The sequence below is a fragment of the Lynx rufus genome, unplaced genomic scaffold, assembly GCF_022079265.1.
Source record: "Lynx rufus isolate CCGP_SWC_20201006 ecotype Redwood Valley unplaced genomic scaffold, mLynRuf1.p SCAF_2, whole genome shotgun sequence".
NCBI lineage: Eukaryota > Metazoa > Chordata > Mammalia > Carnivora > Felidae > Lynx > Lynx rufus.
Genome location: NW_025814834.1, coordinates 59,110,124 through 59,122,974, shown reverse-complemented (window position 1 = coordinate 59,122,974; position 12,851 = coordinate 59,110,124). Strand labels below are relative to the sequence as shown.

The 12,851-nt window shown below is 37.5% G+C and overlaps 1 protein-coding gene across 1 annotated transcript in view; it reads right to left on the bottom strand.

The window, feature by feature from the left end:
• CIR1 (corepressor interacting with RBPJ, CIR1) overlaps nt 1–12,851 on the bottom strand; it is a 44,576-nt gene that overhangs the window by 27,267 nt on the left and 4,458 nt on the right. The window contains exons 2-7 of the mRNA XM_047083382.1: nt 10,894–10,988; nt 4,944–5,017; nt 4,341–4,351; nt 4,187–4,251; nt 3,570–3,618; nt 2,078–2,195 (exon numbers count right to left, since the gene is read on the bottom strand). Of these exons, the coding sequence (XP_046939338.1) occupies nt 2,078–2,195; nt 3,570–3,618; nt 4,187–4,251; nt 4,341–4,351; nt 4,944–5,017; nt 10,894–10,988 (412 nt within the window). The remainder of the gene's footprint in view (nt 1–2,077; nt 2,196–3,569; nt 3,619–4,186; nt 4,252–4,340; nt 4,352–4,943; nt 5,018–10,893; nt 10,989–12,851) is intronic.

The following is a 12,851-nucleotide window of genomic DNA, read 5'->3' as shown; positions in this document are numbered from 1 at the left end:
GCTACTACCACTGCCTGCCACCAGCCGATACGGAAGTCATGCAGTTGTAAGGGCACCACAAGGCTGGAGTGAAGGAAAAGTGAGCAAGATGCAACCCCTTCCAGAAAACATATATACCTTTCAGATATAAACATCAGGTTTCTATTACTACTAAAATTAATAGTCAGAAATATTTAAGCCAATGGGTTCCTCATATATGATCTAGTGTACTCCCATGTTCTTTAGGGGTTTATTTATTTTGGGGGCTCTCCTTTCACCATTTGAGTGGGGGCAGGTGAGGAAGAAACATCAGTATGTGGATTTTAAGAGTACCTGCACTGTGTCATCAGTGGAACATTCTTTCGTCAGAGATTGCCAAACCAAGGTCTGTACCAACATTCTCTCACCACTGAGCAAATAGTTTCCCTCTACTTAAAATGTGGTTTCTTAATCTTTTTTAGAGGAGTAAGGATTAAAAAAAAATCAATTTTAATATTTTTATCTGTGTACTTCTTCTCCCCATTCTAACATCCATAACACCATTAAAGAAACAGTGTCAGGGGGCTCCTGGGTGGCTCAGTGGGTTGAGTGTCCCATTCTTGATTTTGCCTCAGGTCATGATCCCAGGGTCATGGGATTGAGCCCTGCATTGGGCTCTATGCTGAGCATGGAGCCTACTGAAGATTCCCCCGCATCCCTCTGTCTCTCTCCCTCTGCCCCTTTCCCAGCTTGTACTCTCTTTCCCTCTCTAAAAAAAAAAAAAAGAGAGAGAGAGACAGAGAGAGAGAAACAGTGTCAAACTTGACAATGATTTTTTTTTTTTAATTTTTAAGTTTATTTATTTTGAGAGAGAGACAGCAAGCTGGGGAGGGGCAGAAAGGGAGAGAGGGAATCCCAAGCAGGCTCTGCACTGTCAGCACAGACACACAAAACCAGCCATGAGATCATGACCTGAGCCAAAACCAAGAGTTGAACGCCTAACTGACTGAGCCACCCAGGCACCCCTCTTTTTTTTTTTAACTTCATTTGTTTTGAGAGAGACAGAGAGTACAAGTGGGGGAAGGGCAGAGAGAGAGGGAGAGAGAGAGAGAGAGAGAGAGAGAGAATGCCAAGCGGGCTCCACACTGTTTGTGCAGAGCCTGATGAGGGGCTCGAACCCACACACTGTGAGATCATGACCTGAGCTGAAGTTGGGTACTTAACCAACTGAGCCACCCAGGCATCCCTGATATTTAACATCTTTTAAAATTCAGTTTTGATTTTATCTGTGAACTAAATGAGGCAATTGCGGAGTCTTTTCATCAGCCTACATTTACAATTCAGGGGAACATGAATATGAGAAAGAACCATTTCTTCCTTCTATTTTTAGGTTACTAACCTGATGAACTATGCTTAATACCTTTTTTTTAAAATAATGTTTATTCTATTTTTGAGAGAGAGAGAGCACAAGAGGGGAAGGTGCAGAGAGAGAGGGAGAGGATCCAAAGCAGGCTCTGTGCTGATAGCAGAGAGCCGGACTTAGGCCTTGAACTCACCAACCATGAGATCATGACCTGAGCCAAAGTTGATGCTCAAGTGACTGAGCCATCCAGGTACCCCTGCCCCAGTATTTTACCTTTAATATCAAGTTTGTAGGGCCCTTGGCTAGAAAAATTAAATTAAATTCTAACACATAGCATTTAAAATTTAGGGGCACCTGGGTGGCTCAGTCGGTTAAGCGTCCGACTTCGGCTCAGGTCATGATCTCGCGGTCCGTGAGTTCAAGCCCCGCGTCAGGCTCTGTGCTGACTGCTCAGAGCCTGGAGCCTGTTTCAGATTCTGTGTCTTCCTCTCTCTCTGACCCTCCCCCATTCATGCTCTGTCTCTCTCTGTCTCAAAAATAAATAAACGTTAAAAAAAAATTAAAAAAATAAATAAATAAATAAAATTTAAAATATATGAGCTTCCCACTGACCATCATATTTTGGGTACATATCTTTGTCAAAACAAACAAACCAACCAACCAACCAAAGGAAAACAATATCCAGAAGTATTAAAGAAAAATGCTGTTTGTCCTTGATACAAATTATAAAACAAATAAATCATCTCTAGTGCATACCTGAGCCATCAGTGGGAACTGAACTTGCATTTATTCCAGAAAGACCAAACAAAGGACATTCTCGATCTGTGTTGACATGACCCCATTTGTGACATTTAATGCACCTCACATTTCGAACCTGAGAAACAGTGAACATTATTTTAGTTATTAAAATACTGAGACTCTAAGCAATGTTCAAATCCCTACTCCTTGGCAGAGGTTAAGGTAAATTACTTTTCATTTTTAAAAGATTTCCAGGGAAAGAGATTCCGTAACTATTTTGGTAATTTAACATAAATACTAAAACCTTTTGTAAATTCTGCCTAAAAGCTAAACTGAATACTATCTCTTTTTGACTGTTACTTGGTGGTAACAAAACAATGTGATCCAAAGAGAAATGGTAAAATATCAAAAAGGAATTACGTCATGGCTTAAATTCTCTAATTTAAAAAGGTTAATCTTTGGGGCACCTGGGTAGCTCGGTTGGTTAAGTGTCCGACTTCGGCTCAGGTCACGATCTCATGGTCCATGGGTTCAAACCCCACATCGGGCTCTGTGCTGACAGCTCAGAGCCTGGAGCCTGCTTCGGATTCTGTGTCTCCCTCTCTCTCTGACCCCCCCCCCCCCACTCACGCTCTATCTCCCTCTGTCTCTAAAAAATAAATAAATATTTAAAAAATAAATAAATTAGTTAATCTTTAAAGTTTCAGTTTCCTAACCAGGGTTTGGCAAACTTCTTCTGTGAAGGACCAGATATTAAGTATGTAAGTCTTTATGGGCCAGAGGTATCTGTTGCAATTACTCAACTCTGCCAATGTAGCAGGAAAGCAGCCACAGACAATATGTAAATGAATAAGGAAGGCAGGACTCCAAAAAATGTTTTTTCTAACAAGAATGTGGCCCTCTGGTGATACTATCGGTTCTAAAAAAATAGTTTTACACCTTTTCTTGATCTTGAGCTAATTCTCTAAATTCCTGAAAACTGAAGAGACCCTTATCATTACAACCCTCAGTACAAAACTTTGATTCCTACCTTTTTTTTTTTTTTTTTCAACGTTTATTTATTTTTGGGACAGAGAGAGACAGAGCATGAACGGGGGAGGGGCAGAGAGAGAGGGAGACACAGAATCGGAAACAGGCTCCAGGCTCTGAGCCATCAGCCCAGAGCCCGACGCGGGGCTCGAACTCACAGACCGCGAGACCGTGACCTGGCTGAAGTCGGACGCTTAACTGACTGCGCCACCCAGGCGCCCCCCTACCTTTTTTTTTTTTAAACAGGAGAAAATCAAATTTAATAGACATACATACAGGGAATCTACATAGACATGAAATTCCTGATTCCTATCTTTTATCAACCTACTACACTTAATGTTTTCTCCTCTAAGTCCTTTTACTGTCTGATATAAATCAAAACAACAGAGCCCTTTCTCAGCTTAAATACCTTTTGGACAACAATAAAGAAGTATTTATTAAGTAGAAATTATTCTTATAGAGTAAAATATGGGTCACTTGCCTGAATACCAAAGGGCTGATCTCTGATGTTCATGTCATCTTTGGCATATCTATTAAGTAGAGAAAATGTACAAACACAATATTAAGAACAATTTAATAAACAGCAGTTATTCTGAAAATAGTTTCCTAGTTCTAAAAACATAAAATGTATAACACAGAACTATGAAATCTACTTAGTATTTCCAGACATCACTTCATATTAAGTGTCCAGTTTGATGATTTGTGATTAAAAAAATGAAAAACTATTTAAATTAAAGTCTATGATCAAGGGGCACCTAGGTGGCTCAGTCAGTTAAGCGTCTGACTGTGGCTCAGGTCATGATCTCGCAGTTCATGGATCTGAGCTCTGCATCATGGGGGAGCCCACCTGGGATTCTCTCTCTCTCCCTTTTGCTCTCTGCCCCTCCCCCACAGGTGCACGCTCTCTCTCTCTCTCTCAAAATAAATAAATAAACTTAAAAAAAAAGTCTATGATCAAATAGATTGTATAAGACAAATCACATAAAATACATTTTCACGTTAGTTGCCTTCTCTAGTGAACGAGAAGGCAACATAAGATGGGATATCAAATAAAGCTGGTGATAATATATTTTATCTTAGAAGAAAACTGGTTCTTACTTTTCCCTTGGAGCTCCTTTCTGCCATTCAAATTTGTATTCAGTCTCTCCTTCTGTTTCTTCTTTCTAAAAACATTCATTAGGAAGTCTTTCAACTTTTCCATTAAATTACAATCTATTGCAAGTAAATCTAAACACAGAAAATAGTACCTTACCTCTTTGTTTTCTTGATTGCATATCAAAATATGGGTGAAAAAAAAAGGTCAAGTTAAAAACTTCAACATTCAAGTTGGCTATCCACACTATACTATAGTATGATGTCATAGCACTTAATTGTAACTTGTAAGAATTTATTGGTTTGACTTTTTTTTCCTTCTTTGACATGATAAAATTCAAATCACTAAAGGATAAATACAATATTGAATGAGACAGCCTGTAATAAGCACATTAATTCCTAATTTTTAAGCTTTTATATTTTTCACTGACAGAATATTATGCTTTCTATTTGTATCAGTAAGGACTAAAGATATATACACAAATTATAAAAGAAGAAACGCACTTCTGTTGATATTGACTTTTTTCCTCTTCAAAGATCAAGTCATTTAAAAAAAGTCATCATGAAATATTACTAGACAAATATTTTTAGTATTTATTCAATTGTATTGATTACAGTATTTTAAAATTATCTTTACAGAATAACAGCCATTTTAAAAAATGAAGAGCAACTTTTAAAAAATGTCTGTGATAGCAGTTCTATCTTTAGTTGCAAACACATCAAGGACATTAAAAAGAAAAAAAAAAGCAAATGAGGCAAGTACCTTTTTTAGCTCCTGGTGGGGCCTCATACATGAAATTAAGGCCATTCTTTACACGCTCATCTCCCATAAGCAACCTAAATAAGAAATAAAGTTAACAATTTTATGTAGGAGGAAAAAAATTACAGAATAACTGTTCCCCATCTCCAAAATCCCTAAAGGAATTAATAGAAAATATTTTTGTTAGGGAGAAAGTTCCAAAACTTTATTTCACTGATTAGATAACATCTGAAATACATGAATGGAAATTCAAACAGTGCTGCCCCTTTAGTAACTGGCTTTAAGTTCTGAGACTTTCTCGTTACCTGAGAGATCCTCGCCCTCCCAGAAGAAAAGGGGAAAAATGCCATGGTCACTCTCACATGCTTTTCTTAAACTTTGAAATGCTATGGAAATAATGACAGCTTTGAAATCCTATATGCCAGCACAAATTTGGAATTAAGTTAAATAGTGCCAACATTTTTTCTTAATTGTGAGGGATCAAACAGTTTTGGAAAAATGAGTCTCTCTGGAATTTCTTTAAAAGTCAAATCCAATTAATGCTTGTAATAAAAGTCAAAGTCAATAGGAGAATCACATTCTTTGATGAGGCCAAAGAAGAGAATATAGTTTAGAGATATTCTACAACAGGTTAATTACTATGATGGAATCAATGTCTGCGGCACCTCAAAAATCATTTTCTTTTTAGTTCTGTTTTAACACTGAAAGTTCTCAGTTTAGGTTCTGTTTAGAGAGATAACGCTATGATTTTTTTTTTTTTTAAAGCTCTGCAATAAATTGAAGGGCTGGATGAATTAAAGTTTTGATTCATAAGATCCAAGTAAAGTACTGATAATAAAGATGAAAGCTAAAGAGTGAATAGAATTTCCTCTTATATTTGAAAAAGGCAATCACAAAGGATTACATAATTATAATTCTTCTCTTATTTCCATTGGAATTTATAAAGAACTGTTACCAAAAAAAAAAAAAAAAAAAAAGGAAGAGAGCAAAAAGATGACAGGATCTATATCCATACAATGGAATATTATTTTGCAATAAAAAGAAATGAACTACACACTACAAAATAGATGAACTTCAAAAACATTATACTAAGTGAAAGAAGCCAGTCACAAAAGACCATTTATATGTATGATCACATTTATATGAGATGTCCAGAATAGGCAAATCTATAGAGACACAATATAAATTAGTGACTGCTTAAGGTGGAGAAGTAGAAGGGACAGGGTGTGGGAATGAGAAGTAACTGCTAATGGGTACAATATTTCCTTTTTGGATGATGAAAATGTTCTGATATTAGATTAGGGTGATGGCTCCAAGACTCTGTAAATATATATACTTAAAACGATATACCTTTTAACAAGTGTGCAAATCATATCTTCAAATAACAATATTTTAAAAATTAAAATCAAGCATGTGAAAAGCTCAACATCTGGTTATTAGAGAAGTATAAATCAAGACCATGAGATACCAATTCACACTAAGTAGAATGGCTATTATTTAAAAAAAAAAAAAAAAAAGGAAAATGGGGTGCCTGGGTGGCTCAGTTGGTTGAGCATTTGACTCTTGGTTTTGGCTCGCGTCATGATCTTGCAGTTTGTGAGCTTGAGCCCCGCGTCGGGCTCCGTGCTGATGGTGGGTGCTAAGCTTGCTTGGGATTCTCTCTCTTCCTCTCTCTCTGCCTCTCCCCTGCTCTCTCTCTCTCTCAGATATAAATAAACTTTATAAAAATTTTTTAAAAAAGGAAAATAAGAAACATTGACGAGGATGTGGAGAAAATGGAATCCGTGGACACTACTGACGGGAATGTAAGATGGTGCAGCCACTATGGAAGAGAGTTTGGTGGTTCTTCAAAAGCTAAATACAGAATCACTATACGATCCAGCAAATCTACTCCTAGGTATATACCTAGAGGAACTGAAAGTAGGGACTTGAACAGATAGATATTTGCATGCCAATGCTTATAGCAGCATAACTCATAATAGCCAAAAGGTAGAAGCAACCCAAGTGTCCATCCAGAGGTGGAGAGAAAAACAAAATATGGTGTATACATATAATGGAACATTATTTAGCCATAAAACAAAAAAAAGTTCTGATACATGCTACAATATGGATCAATCTCGAACACACTGTGCTAAGTGAAATAAGCCACACACAAAGAGATAAATATTTCATGATTCCACTTATATGAGGCGCCTGTAACAGGCAAATTCATTTTTACTTTAGAAAGTAAAATAGTGGTTACCAAGGGCAGAAGGGAGGCGGAATACGGAGTTACTGTTAAATAGGTATAGAGTTTCTATTTGGTGTAATGGAAAAAATTCTGGAAATGTACACAGCACTGTTAATGTAATTAATGCTGTGAACTGTACACTTAAAAAATGTTATATATATTTTACCCCTGCAAAAAAGCATTTTGTTTATACTGACATAAAAATAACATGAAATCAAAACTGGAAGATCCAATTTCCACTTCATGCAAAACTCTACAGGTATATAAAATAAAAAGTAAAGCTATGATACTGACATTTTAATTTCAATTAAAAACCTATAAAAATTATTATTATTTTTATTGCTGTTGACTGTATACAGAATGGATATAGATTTTTTGACATCCCAATACATTTTTTTTATCCAATGAGAATAATAAATGTTACTGTCATCTTTAAAAAGAGTATGTAGGAATCAATATTCATAAACATTAAGAAACATCTCTATAGCAGGAAAAACTTAAAAGAGAAAAATTAGATTACTAAAGAACAAAATTGGCTACCAAGGACATTTCTGAATGAAGAAAAAAAAAACCCCTTTGGAAATCACCAATTACTCATAAATGTGCATTTGAATAACCAAACAGAGAAGCAGTGAACACATCTAGTGTCCAGAACCTGGTTTCTAAATATCTTTTTCCAATAAAAGGAATCAAGGTCCAATCAATTTGGTTGATTCTAATGCTAGAGCAGGGAAAAATAAAAGACAAATTTGGACCATCTTATGGTGCCAGGAAGTAGTTTTAAAAAAGGCTGGGGGTGGGGGATGCCTGGGTGTTTTAGTTGGTTAAGCAACTGATTCTTGATTTCACCTCGGGTCATGATCTCATGGTTCGTGAGATAGAGCCTTGCGTGGGGCTCCCATGCTAAATAGCACAGAGCCTGCTTGGGATTCTTTCTCTGTCCTTCCCTGCTTGTGCCCACATGTGAGTGCATGCTCTCTCTCTCAAAATGATTAATAAAATAAAAAAACTTTAGAAAGCCAACACAATTTTAAAAAATAAAACAAAGTAAGATTGGGGCGTTTGCAATGGTTATACAAGCCAAGCTGGTAGAGCAGTCAAAGGCTAAAACTGAAACAATTTGAGCAACAAAATTAACAACAATAGTATTAGATTATAACCCATTAAAATTTTTTTTTAATGTTTATTTATTTTTGAGAGTAAGAGTGCAAGTGGGGGAGGAACAGAGAGGGAGACACAGAATCTGAAGCAGGCTCCAGGTTCTGATCTGTCAGCACAGAGCCCAAAGCGGGGCTCGAACCCATGAACTGTGAGATCGTGACCTGAGCTGTAGTCAGACACTTAACCGACTGAGACACCCAGGTGCCCCTGGATTATAACCCATTAAATAAATATCTGAGTCCATACTGATAGAAATAAATGAATAAATAAATAACTAAATAGGGAAAGGGAAAATTCTTGTTTCCAGAGGAATTCAAATTTTAAAATGTAGAGGGAATGAGAGGAATAGAAAATCACCATTAGAATACCATGGTAATAACTAATGCAGGCAGTATCCACCAATAAATGCTAAATTAGTGGACAAAAGTTCAAGGAAAAATAGATGATTTGCATGGCTTCAAGTATTTAATTACAAAGAGAGTAAAGTAACTTTTTTTAAGATCAAGAATAAACAGTATGGGGCACTTGTGTGGCTCGGTTGGTTAAGCATTCGACTTGGGCTCAGGTCATGATCTCGCAGTCCTGGAGTCCGAGCCCCATGTCAGGCTCTGTGCTGTGTCTCCCTCTCTCTCTATCCCTCCCCTTACTCATGCTCTGTCTCTCTCTCAAAAAATAAACATTAAAAAACAATTTTTAAAAAAAGAATAAACAGTATAATCTGCTGCAAAGCCACTCACCTCCACTATCTCTTTATCAGTCTAACGCAACTATAGGCTGTTTCCCTGAACACCTCTCTACTTTCCCACTGTGATCTTTAATAAGCTTTTACTATATGTAAATCAGGGTTTCTCAACAGTGGTGCTACTGACCTTTTGGACCAGATCATTCTTCGCTGTGTGGGGCTGTCCTGCACATTGTAGGTTGTTCTGCAGCATCCCTAGTCTCCACCCACTAGATGCTGGTAGCATCCAACATCTGAGCTGTGACAATCAAAAACGTGTCCAAACATTGCCACATGTCCCCTGGCAGGGGAGGGGGGATGAGGGAGGTGGATAATGGACTTCAGATGAGAACCATGGATCTAAATCCTTAACATTCTTCATAGTTCAGCTCAAATGTCCCTTCTTTCATTAAGCCTTACCTTGTTATCCCAAATGGAATTACTGTGTCCTATGTTAGCATGCTATTGTTTTTAAAACTTGTGTTTTTAATACATCGTTATTATATTCAGCTTTGAACTATATGTACGTATCCCTTACGAGAGAATTCCTGAGGGCAAAGACAAACTACATATCCCACTTTACAGGCCCCTATAACAAAGGGGCCTATTATTTATTGTCTTGCACAAAAGGAGGTACTCAATAAAAGTTAACCAGATTGAATAGAATTGTTGTGAAAAGTATTTAATTGAAGTAAAAGTTTTATTTCTATAATTTTGCTCTTGATACACTACATATATATATTTTTTTTAAAGTTTATTTTTATTTAGAGAGAGAGCAAGAGAGCAAGGGGGCGGGGGGGAGAGAGAGGGATAAATCCCAAGCAGGCTCCGCACTGTCACTGCAGAACCCACTCAGGGTTCAAACTCATTAACCATGAGATCATGACCTGGGCCAAAGTCAAGAGTCGGAATCTTAATCAAATGAGCTACCCAGGTGCCTGACACTACATTAGATTTTAAAGAGAATATTAAGTAATAGTCTAGTAGTACTTTACTTATGTTCTATATTTTGATGAAAAACAGAACTGAGCTGCAGATAGTGTGGTCCATATAATTAAAACATCACTATTCACCTGTTTGATTAACCAAGAGCAACCGGCTTCAGAGTTAGACTTGCTAATATAAACACAAAATGACAAGAGCTAAACGGGAGGCACTGTGCTGGAATAAACCAACAAACAACTCTAGTTATGATCCTGCCATTAACAGAGCAATGATATCCAGGTCAAGTAGAGACACTTTACTTTTGATGGTGTCCTATGCATCTTTTCATTTCAGTGTATACTAAAGAAATATCTCTGTAAGAGGTGTCAGTAGTTCAAGTGTAGACTTTTATTGTTCTTCCAAGCTTCACCTAAGTTGGGACTTCCTCATAAGCTGTATATGGAGTCACATCAATGTATATTTTATGTGAATTATTGGTAAGGTTGGAAAAAGTGGCCACGTACAGATATCAGAGTAAAGAGGGTTCACAGGAAATAGAATCCTATCATTGGGGTATTCAATTCAAAAAAGCTAATTTATTTATTTATTTTTTTTTAAATTTTTTCAACGTTTATTTATTTTTGGGACAGAGAGAGACAGAGCATGAACAGGGGAGGGGCAGAGAGAGAGGGAGACACAGAATCGGAAACAGGCTCCAGGCTCTGAGCCATCAGCCCAGAGCCTGACGCGGGGCTCGAACTCCCGGACCGCGAGATCGTGACCTGGCTGAAGTCGGACGCTTAACCGACTGCGCCACCCAGGTGCCCCAAAAAAGCTAATTTAATATATGATTCAGTAAAGGATCATTCTCACGCAACTGATCATTCTAAAAACACCAGCATAGTGAAATTTCTTACCTATTATCATATGATTCTTGTTCTTTAAGATATTGTTGCATTAATTCTTCTTGTTTCTTCTTATCATATGATATTTTCTGTTCTGCCATCCATACCTAAATTAGTGAAGTAAAAAATTAAAACAGAAAGTTTGCTCGTATTATATAACAAAATATAAAATGTTATTGTATATAGTTTACAATATAATCTATTTTGGTCATGACATCATAAGATGACAACTGAAAAGTCTGACTTGTGCCTTGATACAGGTCCTTAAATCTACACATTCAGTGGCTAAAATTAACAACCCAGGCAACAACAGATGTTGGCGAGGATGTGGAGAAAGGGGAACCCTTTTGCACTGCTGGTAGGAATCAAAACTGGTGCAGCCACTCTGGAAAACAGTATGGAGGTTCCTCAAAAATTAAAAATAGAACTACCCTATGACCCAGCAATTACACTACTAGGTATTTATCCAAAGGATGCAGGAGTGCTGATTTGAAGGTGCACATGCACCCCAATGTGTACAGCAGTGCTATGGACAATAGGCTAAGTATGGAAAAAACCCAAATGTCCATCAACTGATGAATGGATAAAGATGTGGTGTGTGTGTATATATATAATGGAATATTACTCAGCAATCAAAAAGAATAAAATCTTGCCATTTGCAACAATGTGGATGGAACTATAGTGTATTATGCTAAGCAAAATAAGTCAGCCACAAAAAGACAAATATATGACTTCACTCATATGAGGAATTTCAGATACAAAACAGATGAACATATGGGAAGGGAAGCAAAAATAACATAAAAACAGGGAGGGGGACAAACAATAAGAGACTCTTAAATACAGAGAACAAACAGAGGGTTACTGGAGGGGTTTTGGGTGGGGAGATGGGCTAAATGGGAGAGGGGCATTAAGAAGGACACCTGTTGGGATGAGCACTGGGTGTTATATGTAAGTGATGAATCACTAAATTCTATTCCTGAAATTATTATTACACTATATGTTAACTAGCTTGAATGTAATTAAAAAAAATAACTTAAAAAAAGAAAAAAAATCTAGTTATTCAAAATAGCTAGCTTTCAGGAAAAAATCAAATTTAAGAACCACTTTAGGGGGCGCCTGGGTGGCTCAGTCGGTTGAGCACCTGACTTCGGCTTGGGTCATGACCTCACAGCTCGTGAGTTCGAGCCCCACATTGGGCTCTGTGCTGACTGCTCAGAGCCTGGAGCCTGCTTCGGATTCCGTGTCTCCCTCTCTCTCTGCCCCTAACCCACTCACATCCCATCTCTGTCTCTCAAAAATAAATAAACATTAAAAAAAAATTTTAAGAACCACTTTAAGTCCCTGTGGTACAAGAGCTTCTTGCACTTAGTCTCTGTGTTATTTCGGAGAAGAGAATGATAATCTTTCTATATGGAGTATGTCTAGTCAAGAAAACACCCAAGGCACAGCCAGTAGGATTAAACAATGCTCCCAAATGCCAATGGAGGAGAAATGGAGGATGAGAAAAAGAAAAAAAGAAAAGGAATTGAAAGGTAGTTGCAGAAAAAAGGGAAGAGACAAGAGAGGAAACAGAGATAAGAGAGAGATGCATGAAATGCCTTGGAGTTGCTCAAGGGCACCAATATCACAGGCTGAATGTATCCCTACATGAAATCCTCAAAATCATAAATGTGGTGGAGGTAAAAAGCCCACACAACTTAAGCAAGGATACTTAATCAGGTTATTTCTAGACTGAAAAGGTATCAAATGCCTTCCAACTGCCTTTACAGTAAAGGACACAGTACTTGACAATCATTCAACGTAAAGAGCAAGTCAAAACTTTCTACCCATGGGTGTCTGTGTGGCTCAGTTGTTAAGCCTCTGACTTCAGCTCAGGTCATGATCTCACGGTTCGTGAGTTCAAGTCCTACAGCGTGTGAGCTTGAGCCCTGCTTTGGGTGAGCACGTGCCTCACTTCCGGTGAGCCGCGC